General features: G+C 45.9%; 1 protein-coding gene across 4 annotated transcripts in view; it reads left to right on the top strand.

The window, feature by feature from the left end:
• The window catches only part of LOC105180642 (protein FAM13A), a 58,877-nt gene that overhangs the window by 16,266 nt on the left and 16,023 nt on the right, over nt 1-26,588 (top strand). For 3 of the 4 annotated variants that reach the window (XM_011136834.3, XM_011136832.3, XM_025298348.1), the window contains exons 3-5: nt 2,411-2,557; nt 4,648-5,071; nt 5,546-5,789. In XM_011136834.3, the coding sequence (XP_011135136.1) occupies nt 2,444-2,557; nt 4,648-5,071; nt 5,546-5,789 (782 nt within the window). In that variant the 5' untranslated portion in view covers nt 2,411-2,443. The remainder of the gene's footprint in view (nt 1-2,410; nt 2,558-4,647; nt 5,072-5,545; nt 5,790-26,588) is intronic. The other variant, XM_025298347.1, reaches the window with a different exon arrangement.

The following is a 26,588-nucleotide window of genomic DNA, read 5'->3' as shown; positions in this document are numbered from 1 at the left end:
TTTATTTTTATCGTTTAAGTTTATCACTCAAGCCTTTAATAATAGAAAAAGAGATGTGTGATGAATTTCACTAAACGGTATATATTATAATAGCACGAAAATAGATCTACAGTCGGCTTTCAGTGTTACTCGAGCACAGAACATGAATATGTTGATCCGCGAACGGTGAATGTTTGAAATTCGCGATGATTACTTAAGATGAGAAAAAGCAAAGAAAGCAACGTGTCACGCGGTAATTCTCCAATCTGTGTCATAAATCCGACGTGTCGACGATTAATGGACTACAGCCGCACATTCGTGTCGGATTTATACGCCGGGATTGACGCATCACACATGTCCCCTTGCCCTTTCCCCCCTTCTCGATTATGTAACTACGAAATTTTGGCACAAATTGGTGCAAATGCGCACGCTAATGCCGTTCGCGTGAAATTTCCTCGTCGGTAGGGTCAGTTGCGTCGCGAACGAGCGACATCGCCGATCACCGACCGTCTCGTATGATTTTTATCCCGCTTTTTATCCCCCTCGAAACTGCGCGCGCTTTTCTTTTTTTCCACGCGGAAGGAGCGGCGGGAGGGTAAACGGATCAATCGCGTATCATATCAGTTTTCGGTGCAGTGGTCGGCAGATTATTTTCGATAACGGGCTTTGTGTGTACGGCGCTGTTCCTTTTTCTCCACCTCTTTTATTTCTGTGAAACTTATGTACCGCTGGAAAATTGTAATTATCCGTTTTCGAGGAAGTCGACGAGCAGAACATGGTCGGGCATCCGCGGATCGGGCGGCTGCTAATTTTTCCGCGAGTCTTGCAAAATGAATTTTACATGGCCGCGCAACCTCGTTTCGCCTCGTTTTATCGCGCTTGATCGTTTGACCCGTAGTCGCACCGCTTTACAATAACGCGCAGCGGCCAGGTCACATGGAGAATGGAGAATAATTTTCGCCGAACCTTAGAAACTTAGAAACACGTCGTTCTCGAGGATTGCGAAATGAATGTCTGACGCGAGAACGGTAGAACTCGTCGAAACTGAACGACAAGGTCTTGCACCATTTTGCAGAGAACATTTTTGGCAAATGAACGCTTGCGACGCGGTGGGACGAGATTCTCGAGCGTAGTCTCATCCGAGACGTCTGAACTTTCTTCAAGTAACAACCCGATGCTTTTACGTGGTTGTTTGCAAAATGGTGCGGAACTTTTCCATTAAGTTGGACGATTTCCACCCGCAACCGAGTGGACGTACGCGTGTCGCGTCAGACACCTCTGTATCGATATCTCGAAAGGCAGTGTTGACTCTAATGAAAATTTTGGTTGACCGAATTTCGGTTGATTAGATAATTAAATATGCAAATTTATAATATTCCCATTGAGTAAATCGTGATTACATACAACGATTGTTTCACCCCTGATAGCTCTGATTTTATTGATTATACATTGATTAATAATTAATCTCGCCAGTCGATTAAATTATTCACGATTATTATATGACGATTTATTAGTCGTGATTATTGATTTGCCAGTTATTTTAGTCAATGATTTTTTTCTCCAATCGATTAACGCCCAACACTATCGCGGACGGTCGTCGGCGCATGCGGCCGCGGTGACGAGATGGCGCGGAACTTTCGTCCGATACGTATCCCTTTGTTTACGTCGTAATAAAGTGTATATATATATATATATATATATATATATATATCGACGACCGAGCGAGGACGACGGCATTTACGGTTCGCGGAGCTTTTCCCGTTGTTGTAAAACGCACACCGCCTCTCATCGATCGCGCTAGCGAAAATATTGAAATTGCCGCGCGATTGTGTTCCGCCGACGCGGTGTTGTCGACGCATCGGCGCGAGCCGTTCCTCAGCATATGACCATGCAAATGACACGGCAGTTAGCTCGCGTTAGAGCGATCTGAAGCGTCTAATTACGCGGGGAAAGAAATCAGCGTGCTCTTTCGATCGTCGACCGTAACTGGAAAAACATTCTCGTACTCCTGGTACGTTCAAAGCACAACGTCAATTATACGTACTTCGCATCCCCGTGTCAGAGAAATGTTCGAGAAATGCTGAGAAATGGCTTTCCCTAAAAATTAAGCTGCTCAGCAAATCGCCCCGAAAGTTGGAGAGTTTTTTTTTTTTTTTTTTTTTTTTTACAATAAACAGACGCTTTTTTCTACTACGGTTCTTCTCTCCGTGCGGTGAAGTAATCGTTGAATCATTCGTTTCTCTTTCACGACGCGACGGAGGTCTCGATATATTCTTCGCTTTTGCGCGACACGCACGACGAGCGCAGGCGGACTTTGCTCGAAACGACAAGAACGACGTACTGTCTTTCGTACGGCCGTCGTTCTGCACACCGGCGTGAAATTATAATATCGCGCGAATTACATTAAGTTTGCTGTCGTCGCTTTTGCCAGTGCGGCGGCGGGTCGCGGTGCAGACAAAGTGGGATGAGACGCCCCCAGCAAGAACATCTTCATCATCACCACCACCACCACCACCATGTCCACCATCATCATGGATCCTCAGCAAGTCCCACGCGCTCTCGTCAAGCACATGATAAGGTAATCTTTTCGGACGCATAAGTTTTGTCTCACGTCGCTTCGCCGCATTTTAACTAATTCTATGTGAAGCACGAAATTACTCTCTCTCACCAGTTTCGGCACAAAACGCTGATCTCGGGCCTATCAGTGAACTGGTCAAGCAATTTTCACCTTGTCGATTGCTGCTTTGCTCTCCCGCCTTACCAGCCAGTGTTTCTCTACAACACATACCTTCCTTCAGATTTTAAAATTATAAGCAAAATTATAAGCTTCTCGTAAGGTTTCTGCGCATATTAATTGCAATTGACATGTGTGCTTAATTGTTTGTCATACGATATTTTCTGTCACTTCCTGTAAAGTGCAGTTGAACTTATCATTCTATGCGCGATCGATTATAACTCTCCAGTATGCATAATAACGATAACTGACTTTGATGATAAATTTTGTCACGGAAGTAATATAGATTATATATAAAAATAGTATTGTGAGAGTAATATATCTATTATTCAATAGACTCCTGTCACCTCTCCCTTGTCATGCTCTCGTGTGCTTTCGTGTTTAGTGATGTGCAACGATAAGATATTGTTGTACCAGGCTCTTATCTGCCGTGCAGTAGCTACTGTTGCTATCTTAACGAATAGACAGTTTCACGTAGCACTTCTCGTTCTACACTCGAGAGATACGAGCGTAGAAACTTGCGCTTGCCGGCACTTGTATCGTCGGGCGCGCGAATGTAGAGCCTGTATCTACTCGTTACTCCACTTTGTCGACGCACTTACTGCTTTTCCTGCCGGCTGTTAGCAGCCGCTTCGTCGCGATTACGCTTTCTCGATCCCTGCCACTCGTTCGACCGATCCGTTTTACGGCCCGTGTAAATGTCGCGCAAATGTCGTGAAACATCAATTACGCCCGATAAGACTGCGAGAAGTGTACAGGATGAACTTGAAGCGTGTACGTTGTTAGAGAGAGAGAGGGGGAGAGAGAGGGGGGGAGAGAGAGAGAGAGAGAGAGAGAGAGAGGAGAGAGGAGAGAGGAGAGAGAGAGAGAGAGAGAGAGAGAGAGAGAGGAGAGAGGAGAGAGAGAGAGAGAGAGAGAGAGAGAGAGAGAGAGAGAGAGAGAGAGAGAGAGAGAGAGAGAGAGAGAGAGAGAGTAAACAAGCGTTGAAGAAAAAAATGTGGGTAGACAATGCTTGATATTGATATAAGTAAAACGCGCGAAGAGAGACAAAGTGAAGCGTTTTATGAGACTTTGCTCATTTTTATAACATGTTTCTTATCAATTCACCTCATCACACCGTTCATCTGAGAAACCGTCACCTATTTTTTTTTCCCTTTTTTCTTTATGTACAAACGTAAAAACGCATTCTTCATTCATAGTCTCTTAAGATTTCACAATGACATCAACTGCCCCTAGCTTCAAAGAAACGTCTTTGTTAAACACCTTGCGTTTAACCCCTTGACATACAAATAAAATAGGACTCGATGTGCGCTAAAAATACCATTTGATATAGCTCAACTTAAAAGTTACGTAAGCCACACAAGGAACAGAATATTTATACTGCTACACAACAACTTCATACTCCTGTAGGATGCAGAACTTTTCAAAACAGTCTGGTAAACGTGTAGAAGTGTATTTTTATTAAAACATTTTTTACACTGCCAGGTTGCTTCGCTTCTTATATTATTTTTGAGCACACATGACATCCCTTTGCAGGAGATGTTGCTTTTTACCGCTGGAAGGTATATGTTGAGGAAAATGTGTCTGATCTTTTGCCTCTTGGCCAAACCAAGCTGGGCACTCACTTTGCGAAAGTATACCGCGTGTCGGGCAGTTAGGTAGATACAAATTGCACAAAATACGTCTTCAGCAATACTTAGTTGAAAATTTGCTACATATAATACAATTATATTCCCGTTGTATATTTGTACTTATAATATTTAATCTCGTAATATTTTTATAGGGGCACTATAAAAGCGAATATAAAATAATCAGTGTATAATTCTTGGCGTCTCGGAGACGTCAACGTCTAAAATGACGTACGGTGAACAAATGATGTCTCCCAGACGTCTCCGTGCACCAAGGAGTTGATATCCTTATTCCGTGCGATGTAGCCGGAAGCGGAGAGCGATCCCTTGAAATCGCGTCCCTTGCAGGACGAATCCCGTCTCGCTCGCGTGAAGCGCGTCCTGGCGGGTTCGCTGTTGGGCCGCGGCGCGGGATCCAGCAGGATCTTCGGCACCCGGCTGGAGCTGATCGAGTCGTACCTCGACACGGGCGTGCCGTACGTGGTGCACCGATTATGCAGCTACATCGAGACCCACGGCTTCCAGAGCGCGGCGGTGTTCCGGCTGTCGGGCGGCAGTCCCAGACTGGCGGAGAGACTCAGGGCCGCCTTCGAGAGGAGAGGCGACGCCGACCTGGAAGGCGCCGCGTGCCCTCCGACCGCGGCGACCCTTCTCCGGCAGTACTTGAAGGAACTTCCGCAACCCGTCGTGCCGTCCACCCTAGTCGGGAGACTGCTTAACGTACACGCCCGTAAGCGCAGATATACTTACATCTCTCTAACGGGATAATATTATTATCACCGTACACTATATCTCGTCAGAGTTGTCCAAGACTTTCGTCCAATTCAATCGCAAGAGGTTTGTTCTTTCTCGAAGCACGAAAGCTGCACTAGTACGGAACTTAATCAGGACAGGTGAGTGCAGATTAGGTTTCGGAGCAAAATTGCATTGAACTGGCTGCGCCAGCTCAAGGACTTAGGGCAGCCGGTGCACTGAACCGTTGCAATGATCACCGTTGTCCTTTGAAAAAGAACGAGCGACATCGACGTCGTTTCCGAGAAGAAAGAAAAAGACTTTATATACTCGTTGCGTTAGTGTACACTAGCGCAAAAAGTTCTTCGAAAAAGAACAAACACAATCTGCCCGCTCTACGAGTCGAGCGCATGTCCAAAGTGCGTACTTGCAACGACTGAAAAAAAAAAAGAAATGTATCCGCCTGTGACAGAGGATTACGCGAACGATCACGAGACCTGGATCGCCTCGACAAAAGAGCTGCTGTCGACTCTGCCCTCCTCCCACTATCGTCTGCTCGGTTACCTGGCGATCTACCTTAGCAGATACGAGGCGCGACATGGACGTAGCGCCGGTGTCTGCGGCGTCTTCGCGCCGGTCATTCTGCCGCATGTACCACCCGCGACCACTCTTCTGCGAGACATCCTCGCCGAGGCGCTGGTGTTGTTCCCCGACTGGTGAGTGAGCACGATTTTGCTTAGCATGGAAAACCTGAAAAGAGAGTCGCACGAATACGCGCGGAAGTCGCAAACGCGCGAACGACTTGCGTAACCGCGTCGGCGACGGAAATGATACGTCTATCTTGATCGCTGGTTTGCCTTTTTATTTTTAGACTCATTAGAGAGAGAGAGAGAGAACGAGCACGATAACTCGAACAACGAAGTAACTATCGAAGTCATACTGCGCGAGCAGTGCGATTTGTCGGTGCGCGACTTGGAGCGAAATTAAATATAATTAAACTTTTGCAAAGTTGCAAGAAAAAATAGAATTGGTCGGAGGAGAATTAGGGATTCTTTCAATTAGAATTTTTTTTTCTGCACGTAACGAAAGATGTGGAGGATCTTTCTTTTCTCTTCTTGAAATGTTCAATATTTTTTCGCTAATTACTTTCAAAGTTATAACGTAATGGCGTCCACGAGATGTGAGTCAAAATCTAAATCGAAATCTAGGAGTCAAAATACTTTTAGTTTTAGATGGATCGATCGAGAGACCAAAGTGTTGTTATTTTTAAAGATATTTCATGTAATATGTAAGGGCACATCCCGGGGCTCAAAGGACTAAGAACGTTTCGGCGATAAAAGAGCGAACATTTTTCTTATTGGCGGACAAATTGACATCTGATGGGCGCGAAAAACATGTCGGACTGAAACCTCCACTTTTATCGCTCGAAATGAAGTGGATTCGAGTCCTGTGACCGAGTCTTTTCGCCGTTTTACGAGCGGCGAAAAGTCACGTGAGATTTCGCGCTGATAAGTCTCGTTGCTTCGTTCGCAAAAACCACGCCATGAACAAGCGACCGAAGGATAACAGGCGGCAGCACGTTGTTCAACGGTGCATGAACGGTTAGACACGCGAGCACAGTTAAAACGTAATTCACTGTAATTTTGCACCGGGCATGCCTCTTTTTTGCGATTTCAAGAACACCCGCCGGATTATCCGTTTTCATGCAGATCGATATCCGCTACACTGACAGAACTTTATGGTGAAAATTACGATCAAATAAGATGCTTGGGATTGCCATAGGAATTTTCTACTTGAGAAACATCGACATTTATTATCCTTCGCTTCACGCGCGCTATTTACATATTTTGGGGACCCAAGTTGACTGCTAAGTAAAAATTGCGAAATAAATTTCGCCATTTTGGACGGGAATCTATGCTGTTCCCGGGAAGATCCCGGGAAATTTCCGTTCGCGTTGCAACTTTTCGTTTCACTGCCTACGATTATTCTGCCTCTGATCTGCCAGCGGATCTGTATCATCGCGATCAAGCTCATGACTGCTTCTTGTCGGCATTACAAACCGAGCGAAACTTTTGCGAACGGTTCTCTTCTATAGAAAGGAAGACCGAGAGAGAGAGAGAGAGAGAGAGAGAGAGAGAGAGAGAGAGAGAGAGAGAGAGAGAGAGAGAGAGAGAGAGAGAGAGAGAGAGAGAGAGAGAGAGAGACCGTACTTTTAATTGGACTCTTCTCCTTACACTCGAGAATCTCTCTCTCCGATGGAGAGCAGACAGTCGGTTATTATTTCTTAACTTGGGGCGCTCCTTCGCTCGTCCGTGCGCCCCGACTGCGTCTTATGCTGGGACGGTCTCGATGGGATCGAGTACACTTACAGTCTCATCTTTGCTGCATTCTCGGCGGCATATCGGCCGGACTAAACGGTGTCGTTGAAAGTGCCACAAGTGAAGGAGACAGAGAAATAAAAAGTCCGTTTGCATCCGTCGAATTGCATTCGTGGGCAACGTCTTGCCGCGAAATGCCTTCGTGCAATTTTCGATGCAATTTTCGATGCAATTTTTCTTGCGATGAATACAATCTCCTAATTTTCCTATCAAGTTTCTTCATACGGAGACATTCATCCAATTTCGTCCATGTTTAAATCAACGTTATTGCGTCGTGCCTGATTCACTATTGACAGCTTCGGGCTCGATTTCCGTACACGTGCGACGTACGCGCGCACGCGAGAGAGAGAGAGAGAGAGAGAGAGAGAGTTTCGGGATTCTCGCGTGCATACGAAGGGCTTCTCTCGGTACCCACGTACAAGCGGGTACGGTTTCATCGCGTAAAAACCTCCGAATCACGCAAAAAGCATGTTAAGCCGCATCGATGATCGATACGGATCGCGTGGGAAGTAGTGGGAATACGTTAAGCGAGATACAACGGAAGCCTTTTGCGCATCCGGAGGATTATTTCCATTTGATGCCGATGTGATTTGACGCGACAATGTGAAGACTTCGTGGAATCAAACGCGAAATAAATATGTAAGCAAATGATAATACAAGAATAATAACGCGATAGTAATAGTAAATCTAACGAGACTGATACGACAGAGTTCTCAGTAAGTTCGGTATCGAGAATCCCCGGCGTTGAATTACATAAGAGCGAGCTGTCTCTCATCTGATTTCAAAGTGCAGCGAAATTTCGGCGCAAAGTGTGCTCGCCCGAATCTCCATTTTTCGATCGTCTGTGCAAAAGGGCATATGTTACATAAAGTATAAAGCTGAGATAAAAGTTATAATAAAAATCTCTCTCGCAGTCTCATTAAAGCGATATTATGCGCGACAAAAGAAGTTTATGCAGCGTGCAAGGTCAATTTAATCTTCGAGGTGCATCGGGGAGTTAAGCGCGATGAACGAGGAAATCGTGAGCCTGCGAGAGACGATCAAGACGATCCACCTTCTTAAACATTGCAACTGAGAGAGAGAGAGAGAGAGAGAGAGAGAGAGAGAGAGAGAGAGAGAGAGAGAGAGAGAGAGAGAGAGAGAGAGAGAGAGAGAGAGAGAGAGAGGAGACAGAGAGAGAGCGAACGAGAGAGACGCGAATCCCCCTCTTAATCCCCCCAAGCGTGTAATGAATTATTAATGCGCGTCGCACGCTCCTAACCGTCTGTAATAGCCGGCATATATCGGTTACTGCTACGTATGTGACTAAAAATACCAAAGGCATATAATTGCTCGTCGGGTATTAATAAGCTTCTGCGCAAAAAAGGTTCTTAAAATAAAGGAACGAAGGCGAGCCGTTTAATGCCGGCGGCAGCGAGAGTATTACAAAGCGCTCCGCGAGAGCGTCTTCGATCCTCCGACCGCACATCCGAAGCGTTTTATTTACCTAGTACGGTGCCGCAAAAGAGCCCGCGCCTTTTTATGGAAAATGCAGACGGACGAGTTGAGACATCGATGAGGTTGTGAGATCAAATCGAGAATCCTCGATCCGGCTTCGATTTTTGTTCAATCTCGCTCCGCTGCAGTTCGCGCGACAAAATCTCTGCATAGCTCCGAGACGTTCCCTTCGCCCGATTTTGTTTTTCTTTTCTCTGTTATAGAGTAAATTCTAAAATAACGCAGAAAAAAAGAATACTATTTACGGGACGAGCCAATACAATCAAGTCGGCGGATTGAGCTGCTCGAGCGAAGCGTATAAGTGAACGGTCGCTTTCGCGAGAACTCGAGAGACCGCGCTCGATTAATCGCGCTCGGCGCGTCTTTCGGAAATCGCGAGACGGCGAGACGAATGCCGCCGTCGGTAACGACGACCTGACGATCGCGTTCTCGAGACCTCGTTTTGGGGTATTGGCTTAAGGTAATCGGCGTTATGCACGGTCATGCGTTTCCATGGATCTTGCGTCATAGTCGCCGCCGCCCGCGTCTGCGTCCACGCCCGCGCCCGCGCCTGCGATGTTCAGACGTCGGGACGAGCAACGTCCGTGAATAGTGCATCGTGTGCATGAATATTTCACACGACCCGTCTGCGCTTGGTCTCCGTCCCAAAATCCCTCCGATGCTCTCCGAAACGGCTGACACGGTCTAAAGGTCCGAGCGAGGGGTGCGATCGGGAAATCGATCGGAAAGACCGCATCGTATGTCGTGCGGAATTTGATTTCACAAATTTGTTTTTTCGCATCTCCGAGAGGATTGGAAAACGATACGTGTACGGACACGTTCGTGCAATTTCTGCATTCATTCTTATCTTCACTCTTATCTATTCTTTGAGTCGTTCCGCACTAGGGTCTTTTCTCTGCGTTATTTTGGAAAATTTACTCTAAAAAAAGAAAACAAAAGCAAAATCGGGTGAGATTAACAAAAGTAATATATATATTACGTTAAATATAGATGATAAAATAATAAATAATAATATGACAGATATAATATGTAAATGATAATTCCAGCAAAAAAATCTTCTTAATACCGGGCACTCGGCCGGTACTCACGGGTACCGTAAATTACATCTGAGGCTTCGACTCCCCACGAGGTTTCGAAGTCGAATTACTGGAGACTTCAAAGGTCGAATTACATCAAAGTTGCGGATATATCAGGTAATACTATCTCCACTCGCGACTCCAAGTACCTGGGCGGGCAGCTTCCGAGTACCTGGCTACGGAAATTTCCAAGCGGGTACCAACGGCACTGGCGCACTTCAGGGCAACGAAAGGCAGCCATTGTTTCACACGTGCGTCGATGTCGAAGAAACTCTTCGCGATGACTCCTACGCAATGATAAACCCCTCGTCGCTGCGGGGCTTCGCGCGAATGACAGTTGTGCTAGCAGCCACAAACCGGTTAGAACAGGTTGCTGCGCGATGGAAATCAACTGATAAACGCTTGTTTTAAGGCAGTTCTCGTACTTTCGTCTGGAAATTCACGGGCCGACTCACGCGCTCCCGGAGCTTCTGGGTATTCGCGCGAATATTCATGGGCGCGATGGGCCCAATCTGGGCTGCGCTTGCTTTATCTATCCCGGCCGTCCGCTTTGAGCGTGCTCCAAAATCGCCCCTCCCCCCCCCACCCATCCGGTCGCGTCGCATCTAATCGATGCAATAGGCATTGTTTATATAGCCCGCGCAATCTAAATACACCGCTCTCGCTCGTATCTCGCGAGAGCGACAGTGAGAGACCGCGCCAGGTCGAATATATCCCGGCGATCAACCAAACGTCGTGTTTAGCCCGCGAGCGTGTGGTAGGCGCGACGCGTAATAACCCGCCGTATGAATATAAAAATTCCCCGACACGCTGGACGCGAAGAATTTTTCTCTTTTTTTTTACCCGCGCGATAAGCACGTGTAAAGCACGGAGAAGGGAGGGGAGTTGACGGCCGCCGCGGAAATCTCCGAGGCGAAAATTTCACAAGCGCGGCCATTAAATCCATCGAAAGCGCGTATTTTTTTTACCGGAAACGCGTGCTCGACGAATTTTCACGGGAAGCTAGCTGGCCGCCCTCGCGCCTCGTAAAATGTGGAGCGTTAACAGATAACGTTTTGGGCGATTCGTAAAAAATCTCCCTCCCCTCCCCCGCCGGCTGCCCCCACTCGCGGGGAGATTTCACCACTGACGGCGGGAATTTGTGTGGATTCATTCGGGGTGAGAGACTGACGGATCGCAAGCCAATTTTCAGGATTTCCAAGATCTCGCGTCGCACGCGTTGTCCGCGCGGAGAACGCATTAATTACACTTCTTGGCTCGACGAGCTCCAGTTTGTCACTCTTGAGTGGCGACAAATCATACGCACGCGTACGTCGATTGCGCGATGCAATCACGCGCATCCCCGAACATCCCGGGTGCGCGTGTTTTCGCTCACGACGACGAAACGGCGTATTCCGTTCACGTGCCCGCCAAATGGCCCCGTGTTCCCCAGCGTTGTGTGCGCCTGACACACACCGCTTGCAAATCGATGCGAAAGTATGGGCAGTTTCCTCAATCTGCGTTCGACACGTGATACAAAAGGGAACGCGCGCGCCTCAGGGACAAGCCTCGAGAAGTGATACTTTGGCTTGCGAAATGTCTCTTGCGAAACAATGTCCCCCGATGATTTATGATTGCCCGGCGCGAAACTAGGAGCATGACGATGCGAATATACCCGATGAAGTGAGTAGTTTGTTTACATTTTACATCGAGAAAGACAGAGAGGGCAAACAAATGAATGAGTGAGTGTGAAGGAGAGAGTCGAGTTTTCATATTAAGTTTTTTTGATAACATTTTTTTCAAGTGGGTATTTTGCAAGGTAGTTCAGGCTGCTATAGGAGCGAGAAAAACAGAGAGAGAGAGAGAGAGAGAGAGAGAGAGAGAGAGAGAGAGAGAGAGAGAGAGAGAGAGAGAGAGAGAGAGAGGAAGAGGAAGAGAGAGATTCTGGGAATCGCCACGTGAGATAATTGTGTCCACATTTATTAGAAAAATATTCCGACTCGTCTTGCATATAAATCTCTTCAAGAGAGATATTTATTGCTTACACTGTATTCAATTTACCGCTGCATCTCTCTCTCTCTCTCTTTCTCATCTAATTTTCGGCTTATCTAAAAATTTTAAGTAGTGATATATTGAGCGAATTAAATTTTCATACCGTCCTGGGGCACAATGCAGTCTGATAAGAATAGGATGGAATAAAAATTCCAACGAGTCAAGCGTACACGTTAATGTGCGTACACATATACACACACACACACGTGCGTACACATGAGCGTATGTGCGCAACACACAAATCGATAATGTTACAAGATAAGATAAGGGGAAAATTATGCGCAGCGTAACAGGGTGAGACTTCGACCTCTCTTGAATGCATCTCGGAACGTTTATTTACTAGCGCGCGCGCGCGGTAAGGAAAGCACCCAAATAAACACTTCTCAAGGTTTCCCTAGAGATGTAGCATAGATTCCGGTCGCACAGAATGCCCAAAATTTGTCCCGAAATTGAGTATCTCACTCGGATACCAATTGGAAATTGCACTTTTATTTCAAATATAGATTTTCTGAATTTCAATTATAGATTTCCAGAATCGGAAGTAACGCGTTTTTCTTTTCAGAGAGAGAAATTGGCATACATATGCTTTTGTGGAATCAAACGACGCGAATTCCATTTTCACCTCAACTATTAAATTCAGCAGAATAAAAAAATGAAAATAACAAAAAGATGCTGAAAACGATGGAAATATTTATATAGTTTTTCATATCTTTTTTACTACATTCTGTGATATAAGATGAAAATCAGAAAAGATTTTTTTGAGAAAACATGGAATGGTTTAAATTTTCCAAGGGAGTCCTTTTTTTCTTTCTTTTGGAAAGAGGATCGGGCTGGATACTCTGTTAGATCTGGCGAGAAATTTTCTGTACATATGAAAGTGCGCAACTCTCCGGCGCGAGACACCGTCGAGGCGATGTAAGAGCCGGAAAACACGAATAGTGCTCCCGCGCCGTTTGGCTCACATCCGGCGCGCGAAAGCTGCGACGATAAAAATCGCACGCCTGCCGACTCACGGCCGAAATTATCTTTATGTTTCGCTGTTTATTACGCGCGTGTTCGCGCGCGGGCAAAATACGACGCACTTCGATCTTCGGCCTGTGATTTGATCGGACGACAATACCGTCGTCACTCGAGACGAAGTTGGATGGAGTCACCGATCAATCGGAAACCGCGGATCAATTGCGCGCTATCGTTTTCAGAGCGGGCTAACGAGCCCACCGCGACGCGTGAGTTGTCCGATCACGCTGGTAATTACTAGTTAATTAAAGCGAATGTGACGAGCTGTATTTCGCGTCGACCGTCGCGTCGAAGTCACGTCTGACGTCACGCGCGGGAAATGACAAAATTGACGGAATTATGCCGTGGGAAATTCAGTTGAAATTTTAATTAACGTAATAACTGCGCGAATCGGTCGAATGATTAACTGCGGACTGGTGTGACGAAGCGCGATATTCCCGGGAAAAGTTTATACATTTTTAATTACGTAAAAAATTATATGTGATTACATATAAATCATGTATAATTGTATATGATTATTTATGTTCACATGCGCAATGAACGCTGTTGAATGTAGAAAGAGAACAGTTTCGACCGAGCATCAACATCACGATATGCCGCAAACGTACTTTTCATTATTACGCCGAGAATTGCGTAAATAAATGAAATCCACCTCTCGCTCTTGATCACACGTATCTCTTGATCCGTCTCTTTTCGAGCGATCGAAATTTGTGGCCGCAGGCCATAGGTCACTCGCTGAATCCGAAGGGAAAAGTAAAAGTCGACGAGAAAGAGGAGGGAAAGACAAGAAAGGTTTGCGGCCTTATATCGGCACGCAATACAAAAGCTATTATTATCTATAACAACGATCGATGTCGATAGCGGGGCTATTTATACGGGGAATCATAACGCGCGTTCACCCCGCTCTGTTCTTAAAAATATTTTCCTCTTCCTGTCGTGCGCGCGTAAACCAAAATGGCTCTTCCATTCGCGAAAGCTTCGCACGTTGTCGATCACCGTCGCTGTCGTTGTGGCTGTAATTCCCTCTTAATAAGCGGCGATTCAACTTAACAAGTGTATCGAACCAATAGACAGATAAGCGTATCAAGCAAATGACATTAACGAAGGATAACTCAATGTTTTGCGCGCGCGTGAGTGTGTGTATGTATATGTGTATGTGCGCGACGTGAGAATATTTCGCGGGAACGCTGCTAACGTCGCGCGATGTCGGATCTAATCAACGGTTATCGGTAAATTTACAAAGCAGCGCGCTTATCGATCTTATGTAACGAGTGCACACACACGAATACTTACCTCTGAGAAGAAAACAAAACATTGCTCGTGCTGTATGTCACTCGGTTTCTAGATCAGAATTTAGCAAATTAAAGTAGAACGAGCAGCTCCGGGTTCTTCTTCGTGAGAGGCTCGCGGGGTAGTAATGAGGGGGGAGGGGAATTTGCTCAAACGGACGTCTCTTCGAGTCGGGCGAAATGTGTCGTGTGCACAAATGAAACGTATGCTTCACACGAAGAGAACGTTACAGTTTTTCTCTCATGCGAAATTCTTTTTAATTTCTAGACTGTCAGCGGAGTTACTTTTATGCTAAAGAATATGGCGGCGAAAATCCGCCATCGGCGGAGCGATCTAATAATTATTTCTGTCTCAATACTCGCGACATATTATCGATTTCTCTCTCTCTCTCTCTCTCTCTCTCTCTCTCTCTCTCTCTCTCTCTCTCTCTCTTTTTCTCCCTCTTTCTCTCTCGCTCTTGCTAAGAATGCGGAAATTCCAACTCACGTCGTTTATACGTCGTTTATAAGCCTGAGGGAGCCTGCAGGATCCCGTCGTGATGTTCTCTAAACGCGTTAACTTTACCAGGGGAAAACTACGCAGTTTCTCAGAGAGCGAGAGAGAGAGAGAGAGAGAGAAGAGGCGGAGAAAGGAGGATCGACCGAAATCTCTCTCCCTCCTTTTCGCGCGTGCCACTCGGCGAATATGATCCTGGCAGCCGACCAGGACTTCATTTTAAGCATCGGTAGTCTCCGGCTGCATTCCCAGGCCGTAATTCCGCAACGATGGCACTTCCACAAAGGCGCTCGTTTTCTTATTCCGACATCGCGGTCAGACGCTCTTCCGAAGCAATTTTTTTAATTTTCTCGCTCTCAAAGATAATTCTTCCAGCGCGGAAAAGCGAGAGAGAGAGAAAGAGAGAGAGAGAGAGAGAGAGAGAGAGAGAGAGAGAGAGAGAGAGAGAGAGAGAGAGAGAGAGAGAGAGAGAAATTCCCTTCCTTTGACGCCGGGCACTCATCGCGGCTGCCGCGAAGACGCTCTTCAGCGTCGCGTTAACGTTCGATTATCGCGAGTGAGATCTCATCCTTCAGCTTCAGCGGGTAGTCTACGGGGTGCAAGGTTGATATGTATCACTGATCAAAGAGACATTGTTTCATGTAACATACGGAGAGTCTATGTGAAGAACAGCCTGGTGGGGAAATGAGATATTTTTGCGCCACAAAATCGTCGATCACAACAACGCGAGCACATTTCTCGTTCCACGGGAGTGCAAAAATCTATCGAACTCGCGACGGTCGCCGTGCAGCACTGGACGATCGTGTAAACTTCGATAGAAATAGCCCCCGCGATCCGGAAATAGAGCCGAGTGCTCGCCTCTCTCGCGAGGGGCGAGGCGCTGATTCCCCGTGTGTTGACACGAGTCGATAAGACACGGGACTGATACGAGATAGAACGAAGGCGAGAGACTCGGCGACGGAGGAAACCTTCAGAACTGCTCCTTTCTGGTTTGGACGAGCTACGGACGCGTCACGGTTCACAAAACAAGCGCGCGCGTTGTCTTGCTGCTTAACGTCGCCTTTTACGACGACGCGCGTCTGTTTTTGCGCTTCGCCTTTTTATTGCTGAACTCGAAATATCCGATTCTCACCGAACACCGTGTAAATAATAAGTCATGCACGCTCGAGAAATCTTCGGGCGATGTGACATCGCGCTTGTCGTGCGTACTTTACGTGTTTTTTTCTTTTTCTTTCTTTTATTTGAGAATTCTTTTGAGGAGGAAAATTTTTTTTTTCTTTTGCGAAATGGGTCGAGCGCGCGTTGTTAATAAATTCTCAGCCGTTCGTCACAATTCTCATGCATTTCAAACGTTCGTCTCTCTCTCTCTCTCTCTCTCTCTCTCTCTCTCTCTCTCTCTCTCTCTCTCTCTCACATCCATTAAGAGAAAGATCATTCGTCTTTAGAGCACGGAGCAGCGGACTTTAGGTTCTCCAAGATTCATGCGAATTTGTAGAAATAAATGTCGTAAACTTAATTCAACGATATAATGTAACTCTACATAATATTAAAATACCAGAAATTAGTCTCATTCTGGCGGTTTTCGAGCGCTTCTCGTTCGTTTCGATTCGGCATCGAGAGATTGCAATGAACGCGAATTGCGTAACTTTACAACGGCGAACAGGAGGGGAGAGATGAACGAAGATAGAGTGAAGGTATGTGTGTATGTATATATGTTGGCACGTTGGCGTATATATAAGGGGAAAAAAGGAGCGGGCGCAAGTTCATACGAAGATGTGGAGAGATTATCCGGAAGAAAAACGCGATTCGTATTGTCGATAAGAGGACGATATCGATCGGGCGTGCGAACACAAGCAGCGGTCTTCGTCGTACGACCGCTGTAATCGCAAAGGTTATCGCACCGGGTATATCCGCGGCATTAATTACATCATTTCAGAAAGACGATACGCGATCGCCCGGCATTTTATCGAACGCGCCGATAACGCTCTGCCGCGTCTCGCGATTAGCCTAATCGTTCGCTCGCGATCTCTGACAGGCGCTCTCCCGCGAAACATATCGTCCGCGAAAATAGATCGCCGGCTTCTAATTATAGCAGTGACACGCGAAAGCCATCGCCGTCGGATTTTTACGAGATCTAACGATCGGCGGTAACTTCCGTGAGTGGTATTCCGGGTGAGAAAAAGCCAGCGACGACTATAATGGGTGAGTTAATAAAGGCTGACTGGACGGAAATTTTTTCCGCTCCTGCGTTTCCTCTCGTCCGGTAATAACGCCCAGGAAAATGTGCACCGTATTGTCGCGCAAAGACTTATTTACTTATTTATTTATTTATTTTAAAGGGATTCCTCTACTCTCTCTCTCTCTCTCTCTCTCTCTCTCTCTCTCTCTCTCTCTCTCGTCTCTAGTATATAATGAAAAAAATGCTCACGTATAAACATAGAAATAATTCTAATAAAGCGTCTAATAATGCGATGCTATAAACGTAAAAAATCGGCTAAGAAGTTGGTGCAGATAAAATTAATTATGAAAATAATTTATATCATCCATAGGAGATTAAGAAACTTGCTCGTTGAGCCATAAAAGAAGCTGACAAAGTAACGATGCAAATTCGCTTCAATATAAATGCGGTTGACTGTGGCGATTACGGTATTATTACTACGCACGCACACATACATACACTTTTTCTCTCCTCTCTCTCTCTCTCTCTCTCTCTCTCTCTCTCTCTCTCGTGATTTTTCAATGATCTGAAAAGAACCTGAACCTATTGGACCGTATCGTTCTAAAACGGAGACATGAGTCACCGTTCGTTGATTTCTTAGACGTTAATCGTCGTTAAAAAAATTTTTTTCACCGTCACCTTAACCTTGGAGCCATTGGAAGTTTCCCAGGCACCTCGTTTAGAATTTACGATCGAGCTTATTTAGCGCGCTCCTATTCGAGAAAGAGAGAGAGAGAGAGAGAGAGGCCGAACGCGTTTATTTTCACGCATAATTTCCGCGAGTAAGGTTACCGGGAAATGATAGCGGGACGTTATTATCCTGCGTGTTACATCGACGTGTAGTCGAGGAAACGACCTGTTCGGTCGGTTCGATCTCTCCCTCCCTCCCTCCCTCCCTCCCTCTCTCTCTCTCCCTCTCTCTCTCTCTCTCTCTCTCCTCTCGCTTTCTCTCTCGCCCGCTCTCGCACGGAGTTTCAAAGCATGTTCTGCCTTTCGTCCACTCGATTCGCGATGGACCACATGTTGTACTCTCGTCGACCTTGAATCCGCGCCTGCTCCCGGTTCACCCTGAGCCGCGGCGGGATGATACGTCCTACCCGCGATCCCGACCAAGGTAAAAAAGACTAGTTCCCACCTTCGCGCCCGGCCCGCGGTCGTAGGAAAATTCCCGATGGACCCTGCCAGCGCTTATACAAGGTGGCCTGAAAGCAACGTCGATGTTGCATTGCAGAGAACGCCGAGGGGGCACACCGCGGTGGTCGTCGATGTCGACGTCGCGATATCGATCGTCGCGGAAATGCAACGGTCGGCAGGGGGACGAAGGACTTGAACCGGAGAGGCGGCTCTCAAGGATACACGGGCGAATAACGAGGTCTCTCCCCGTTGCTCGCTTAATTTTTCAATTCCTGTCCGTTTAAGTCGGGAAGAAAAATGCGCTCCGCCTTGTCCCGTCTCTTCGACTCGCGAGGTCCTCGCGAGTTAATCTCGACTCCGAATTCAAACTTCATTGATAAGATATTCCGCGGGACGGCGAAATCTCTCTCCGTCTTTCTCGAAGGAGAGAGACGAAGATTCCGAAGTTGGTGCGAGTGTTGTATAAATTTATAATACCGTGCGACGACAGGTCAGGGTGGCTTCGCGACACTCGCAAGAGGGGGGAGGAGAAGGATAGCGACCTCCTCCCTTCTTGTATGACGAGAAGTTCTTGGCGTTTAAGCGCTTTCCGGCGAGAGCTTCCGCAAATTACCAGACTGGTTTGCAACACACATGCATGGTAAACGAGTGCGCCTTTTGTTTGAACGTGTTTCCTAATTATCGTGGCGTACGTACCCCTCAGTTATTAAATCCCCTCAACCCCGGGTTTAAACGAGCAGCTGTTGATAAGGACGGCAGAGGGCAACGAAGGCGGATAGCCGTTTAATCTCTTACTGCGATTAACCCGAGAGGTCGTTCGGCCGACCGAATTTCACATTTTCGAAGAAGTTTCGCGGTAAATGTTTAGCCCGATTTAGTCTATTCGAGCGATTCGTCCATCTTTCTCTCGCAACTAAATGATTTGCCAAGGAGAAGTTTCCAGCTAAATATTTCTAGCAACTCGCGCAAACGGCGGTAAGTTAATCGGGGAATGAAGTTCCGTTTGGCCGCTTCCCCGTCGGCTTTCTGTCCTCCTCCTCCTCGGAGTACCACGAGAATGTATACTCCCGAAACATCGTGCGTCGACATGCAAATCCTTCCCTTTGCCCTCCTCCCTCAATCCCCGTTGCGCTTCGCGAACTTCGCCCTTCTCAGAACGGGGAATCGCGCGACGGATCGGCGCATGCGATTGCACACGTCGCGTTATCGCGTACATCTTCGCGATCGCGACATTTACTAATCACTTGGCGACGCGCAGAAAACACGCGCGCGCGTAATCAATCTTGCATGAAGAATCGCGTGCGCCGGCCCGACCTTTAACGCCGACGCTCGTGATGAATTTTTACGCCCCCGTTGAGCAGTTTTACGAGTCCGTTCCAGCAGTTCAGCGACGAATTTTATCGTCGCCGTTGAGTAACAAGCGGGAATAAATTTACACGCCGGTTGGTTTGAACACATTCTCTCTCTCTCTCTCTCTCTCTCTCTTGGATGCGGTCCGCAGCGCAGCCGATGGTCCAATGAGGGAATTTAGCCCCTGGCAATATTTCAGAAACATTCGAATAACGACACTGCTGAGCTTTTGCTCTTGCCTCTATAAATTCGTTATCCGATTGTAAATCTGGACAGCCCATTTATACTCGATATCATTTTAGAGAAACAAAAAAGAAAGCTCTCTCTCTCTCTCTCTCTCTCTCTCTCTCATTAGACCATTGACTGTGCTCCGAGAGTATGTGCGAAAAAGGTATTCGAGCAATTCCGAAGCTTAGCGTGAGTGTGCATGCGTAAATAGATAACCTTCTTCCGACGGAATATCCTGTTCTTCTTGCGAAAAGAGAAGAACCGAGTGAGTCAAGTGCTTATGATCGCGCATCCTCTCCCGGCTCGTCTCCTCCGTCGGAGGCAGCCGTCCGGGGATGACGTAACGTTTCCTAATAGATTTCGTCGAGCTTCAACAACAAAACCTGGCACGAGCGGCCAGACACTCTCGCTCGTGCTCGCGAGGAAATATCTGCTTGGAAAAGGCCGGTTTTCACGCGCGGGAGCGCGCCCGTTTAGCGGCGAGAACATCGGCGGACGGCGCGAAGAAAATTGGCGGATAACACGCTTGAAATTGCACGTCGAAGCGAGCGTCGGTGTATTTGTTTTTAATTAAATCAAATTAAGCCAAGAGAGTCGAAGTTTTTTTTTTTTTTTTTTTTTTTCAAAGAAATGAATCACGGTAAAATCGCGATGTAAAAAAACGTTGGTGCGAAAATAACATTTCCACAAAAATACAACGAGTTTTGCCGCGCCGATCTCTCCCGTATCTAAGAAGTAAAAATGGGATCTCCAATGAACTTTTCCAATTAATCGTAATGGGGCGATCAGTTTCGGGACAAAAATGACAACATTCCGAGGGATATCCGTGCCGGTGCAATTGAGCGGCGAGTAGCCGTAGTTCGCGGCCGATCGTCGCCGCGTAAATTTTACGACGTTATACCCGGCGTTAAATATACGTGGACAACCGCCGAAAATAGAACCATTGACGTCAAGGATGCCAACGAAGGCGTGCGAGTGCGCGATCGCGATCGCGAGACGTACGCAGACATAATGATCGCATTCGGCGAGAGAGAGAGAGAGAGAGAGAGAGAGAGAGAGAGAGAGAGAGAGAGAGAGAGAGAGAGAGAGAGAGAGAGAGAGAGAGAGCAACTTGTCGGATTAAATGCGTGTCGCGCACACGTCGCATAAATGAGCTAAAACGGGTGGCGCGCCGTTAAGATGAGCGATCGTCCTTCCGGTAACTCTTGCGACACGCGTTGATCTCGATTTAATCTCGCGTTCGAGGAGAGGACACCGGTAAGGTCCACGGCGATCGGTCTTGACACATTTACGCGATTGCAATCGACGAGGTAGGCTCGGTAAGTCCGCAAGAGCGACTCTCGTTTCGATGAGAACGGCTTCGAACCTGTGTAGAAATTTCCCGGAATTTTCCCAAATGTCGCAAAGATTCCGATTAGAACTCACGAATTTGTCCCGACTACTGTTTACAGTGCCGATTAGGAATCCTATTCTGAATCCGAACATGGCTTAGTTATCTACAATTGAAAGAGAGAAATACTATGAATTTGCATTTTCTTTTCAGTCGATATATTTTTATGATAAATTTCTTTTTTGCACCATCTATTGCATTCGACAAAATAGAAAATTTTTAAAAATTTAATGTAAAAATCTTGATGTAAAATGAGAAAAGAAATGGAAAGAGTCGAAATTCTCGTGTAAAATAAAAACAAGCAAAAATACACTGGGAAAACTTTAGATTTCCCATCGCTCAAGTAAAGTCGCTAGTCTGAAACATCAGATAAATATCAAATCATTTGTTGTGCGGAGAGCTTTGATTAGCGTTCAAATAGCTGAATTCATCACTGGAAATTAATCGTGGTCTATCGAGAGAAACAGAGAGAGAGAGAGAGAGAGAGAGAGAGAGAGAGAGAGAGAGAGAGAGAGAGAGAGAGAGAGAGAGAGAGAAGGAGATGTATAGCGCGTTATGTCTTTATCTGATTGTCTGATTAACAGTTGACGTCCGCTTTTTGTATCCGGCCGATCGTTCCTCGAACAGTTTATCGACATTTGCGATTGACGTTCGCGGCTCAGGCAACAATAAACGTGCGAGATAAATATTTGGAATAGAGTCGGGGACGATGTTAACGTACGATTGCAATGCTTGTCATTCCTGTGATTGCCAGTTTTTATATGCCGACGTTTCTCGATATTCGCGCGACCGCTGTGGAGACACAAATTTGTGCACACTCACGTCTACGTTCGCATCGCGGTTTTTGTAGCTGATTCGTTCTCTCCGATCGTGAGATCCAATTTGTAACATCTCACTGATTCTACATCCTAACTCTTTGCGAACCTGAAAGTTGTTTCGAACTTTTCTCCTCGCGCAATCCGTGGAGTCATTTTCCGTCTCGACAATAACACGTTATCCGTGTTTATTTCAATATTGATTGGCTTCCGCGGAAATGTCCTATATGCATTTTAACAATCCGATGATTTCGATTTTCTCGATGCGTGGTCCCGCGATCGCGCAGAGACGCGAGAAACGATTTGGAGGACAAGTCAGCTCCACGTCAGACGTATCGTCCGTCCGCGCGCGCGCGCGTGACATTCATTAAATCGCTGACATCGTTTCGATTTTCTCACACTTCGTCACCTTGCAATTCGGTAATTCCGCAATTCCGCAGAAATTCCCGAGGATATCGCCAATTGGCAAAGTGAACGTTCGCGCGTGCGATTACGGTCTCAGCCGTTGGCCAATAATTACACATAAACGGATGGCACGGTGATTCACATGCTCGCAGACGGCTGACGCAAACGATCGCTAGGTTCTCGATCGGTGACGACGACGACGATGAACGAGCATCTTCGATCGCTTCTCTTTGCTCGAAGTCGCTCGGAGCGAAACCGCGCGATTTTGCGACGTAATTTCATCGGGGAAAGTAGTAGCAGCCTGCATTTTCGCGGATACCTCTCGCGCGCGACATCTGATTTATTTTTCATCACTCGCGAAGAATGCATATACAGTAGTTTCCAAGTCGAAAATCGCGCGACCGCCGGCGGATAAATAATAGTTGGCATGTTATTCCGAGTGACATATCGATTGACGCGAAACGGCTTGATTTGTTGTCGTTTTATTCAACGGATAAATATTCCAGCTTGCATACCCCCGATTCTATTTCCTGCGGCCTTAAATTGCGGCCGTTGCCAAGTGAAAATTGCATACACATTGAAGAGAGACGGCCACGAATCTTTGATTGCGGAAAATCGGAAACCCGTCTACCTAATCCACTAAGATATTAACGACGAGATTTTATGATAAAATCACTCGATCGTATCGTACGATACCTCAACATCTCTCCCGATTGTCACTGATTGCGTGTAATTTTAATCTCAATGATAATTCGCGACCCATCAGACCTCTAAATCGAGCCATCTCATTCTGACAAGAACGTCAAAAAATCAATGCAATCGTCAGTTTTTTTCTTCTTTTTTTTTCTTTCGCGCAGTCTCCAGGAAGAAAATTCTATTTTCCGGCTTCGAACAAGTGGAAAAGTACGTTCATATGCACACGAGCTTCCAGCTCCTCGACTGCAATGCAGAAGGTGCATCGAGATACGAGAGACTTGCTTTCTTTCGACCGTAAAGCTTACGGCAACCACGAGAACGAGCTTCGAACCGGTTCCGAGGTGTTTGTGTTTCTCTCACATCCGCAACGTACACACACACACACACATACACACATACACACACAATATGTGTGTACACACGTACACCCGCGCGCCTGTCGCGTGTGTGTAAGGCCACGTGCACATCCGCACGTGTATTTCGCGAGACGTACTCTGTAGTGTGTGTGTGTGTGTGTGTGTGTGTGTGTGTGTGTGTGTGTGTGTGTGTGTGTGTGTGTGTGTGTGGGTGGGTGTGGGTGTGTCAGAAGAATAGATATCCTCGGAAAGAAGAGCGACTCGCGACACGCGCGGATATGCACCACGCGGCTTAAAAGAAACCGCGAACTCGACCTGTCAACCGGCTGCAAAAAGAAAGACGCCAGTTTTCTTTGCTATTTACGAGTCGCTGTAAAGTTCATTACGGCGGTAGTTCGCGACCGAAAGAATTCCCATGCATAACTCAGCACCGTCGTGACAGCGCCCGAAAAGGGCAAATCGCGTTTTCCGCGCGATTTCCTCACAGGTCTGCCGGGTTCGGGAATGTAGAAAACATTATCACGTTAGGGAACAATATCTAAGAAGAAAAAGATCTAAGGGAGAAGTATTTAAAAAATAAAAAAATATTAATTTAATAATTCATTAGGTACTAAGAACACAATTAATATACAAATATATGCGCTAGAAATATCCCTCTCAAATTCCGACGTTATCTCTAATAATTTTCTCTAATATTTCTAATATTTTTCGAGTAAAAGTCGATTATGTAAGTCAAGAGACGAATTTCACGCACGTAAATTCAGATAAATATACAATAAAATTGCGATAAAATTAATCGCCTGCAGCACCAACCGGGACACCCTACTGATGCAAAAATGACTTGTAATTATCAGCGATAAGCGGAAATATTCATGGATCTAATAAAGCGGTCAATAGATAGATTATACCGTTTGTCGTTTCATTCGAGTGTGACATTCACGCTCCTTACTAGAAGACGCGGACTTTGACCCATGCAAGGCGGACTTGGTCTAAGCACTTTAGGAGAATTGAGACAATCAGGTATCAGAAACACACGCTGTTACGCGATATCGAAGCTAAGCCCCCCCCCAACCTCCCTCCATTCGTGTGCATCACATAACATAAGACACCATAAATACACATATTTTTATTCCGAGCAGAAATGTCTTCCGGCTGAGGAAATGTATATTTTGCAGCATAGCTTCTCTCATGAAGGCAATTGTTCGTCCTATTTAAAAATGAAAGACTAGAATGAGTGTCCACTGGATGAATTTTACCGAAAATCTATTCTTCCATCTTTTTTCTGAGAAAAGTTCTGTCGTGTTCTCGAGGTGTGAATAAAAATGCTTGTGCCTCTTATTTAAAATAATTTAAGAAATAGTTCTTTGTTCTCTGTAGTAATAAGTCTGATGGTTTCATCACTTGCTTGAAACTCTTTAGTTAGAAGCATCTGACACGTCAAATTTGAATTCGTTTCAATCACGGTCTTCCCGACCTGGCTTCGTTTTCTAAGGATTCATATCTTCCGAAGCAAATTTTTAAGCCATCTCTGAACGGTTCTTAATATTATCGCATCTTCTCCAAATACGGTACAAGTCTTTTTGGAAGCCTCAGCAACGTCAGTCCCAAGTTTTAATTTATAAAACACGCACGAATAGCACGGAATTTGTCATAGATGTTTGAAGGATCCAAATACCACCCTAAATTGACGTTAACGGCTCGAAACGTTCCGAATGAATGAACAAAAATATAAAATTTATCACTCAGTTAACAAACAATGGATACTGAATTATTATCTACGTATTCACGACTCGCGAGCGACAGAACTTTTCTGGTTTAGCCAATATCCGTCTGCCCTTTTGAACAAACATCCACTGAGTCTGACACTGAGTATTTCCTTTAACCCTTTCACTGCTGAATTAACTTCCCTTGAGAAAATTATTAAAATATTTGGTAGTCCTATGTTTTTTGAGTCGTTGATTACGAATCTAAAGTCAGATTTGCAAAATTCAAAATGGCGGACTCAATATGACAATCATGATGTACAAAATTAATGAAAATTCCAATTATTATTAAATAATGACCAGATCAAGTAATAAGAACATGATTCTAGACGATGGAACTCGATCGAGCTGGAAAAAATTTATATGGGAAAATATTCAATACTGCATATTTATGCTTACTAGAGATTAAACATTCATTTTTGAGTAAAATAATATTGATAGTATGGATAAGATGGAGATTCAGAATGAAAAAAACTAGAAAAATAAAGTTAAAAAGTGCAAAAAATTCAAATTTCGACCGTTTTTGTAGAAATATTTGTTTATAAAAAAAATCTAACCTGCAAAAAAATATTGAAAAAAATATATGTTTTTGTACAACATCAGAAAAATATTTGGTGAAAATGTCAGACCTCTACACATTCAATACTCTCCGAGGAATCGATTTTTCCCTAAAAAAAAAAGCATTTCTTTTCAACTTTGATTTGTTATAAATAATCACAAATGAATAATTGGGTATATAAAAACCTATTGGAGTATGTTAAACAACTATTCAGTTATCTGGAAAACTCAAATCCCCGATTAGTTCTTCAAAATTATGTAATTCACAGCGCAAAATTGAATCAAGAAAAGGTGGGAAGTACTTCCCGCTAACAGTGAAAGGGTTAAAGGACTCTATCCCTTTATCGCTGCCGGTGTAGACGCACCACCGCGCGAGACGCGACCCCGTCACGTGCCGCATGCACCGCCGAGGCGACACGCGGCGCCGCACGGCCGTCCGCGAGCGGATATAGACGAGGAGCCGAGCGGAGTACGGCGCAGTCGGTTTTCTTTCAGCTGCGCCGCGCGGTGTCCGTGAATGTGAAAGCGCTAAATGCGAAAATCGTCCTTGACGTGCGTGCGTGCGTGCGTGCGTGCGTGCGTGCGTGCCCGTTCCCTCCTCTCCTCTCCCGAGTCGGGCGGTGAGGAAGAGCGCGCGGTGTTGTTTGACGCGGGGCGTGTTTGACGAACGATAAGAAAGCAGCACCCTCGCCGGCGAATTTCTCGATCCACTTGGCATTAATCGCGCTCGCGGTAATTAGACGCGCGCGAGCCGGGACTCGCTGATTATTGAGGTACCGAGGCCGGAGTTCGTTCGCGGCGACTGCGACGACGCGGAC

This window comes from Harpegnathos saltator, unplaced genomic scaffold (genome assembly GCF_003227715.2).
Source record: "Harpegnathos saltator strain DR-91 unplaced genomic scaffold, Hsal_v8.6 scaffold215, whole genome shotgun sequence".
Taxonomy (NCBI): Eukaryota; Metazoa; Arthropoda; class Insecta; order Hymenoptera; family Formicidae; genus Harpegnathos; species Harpegnathos saltator.
This window is presented reverse-complemented; position numbering and strand designations above follow the sequence as displayed.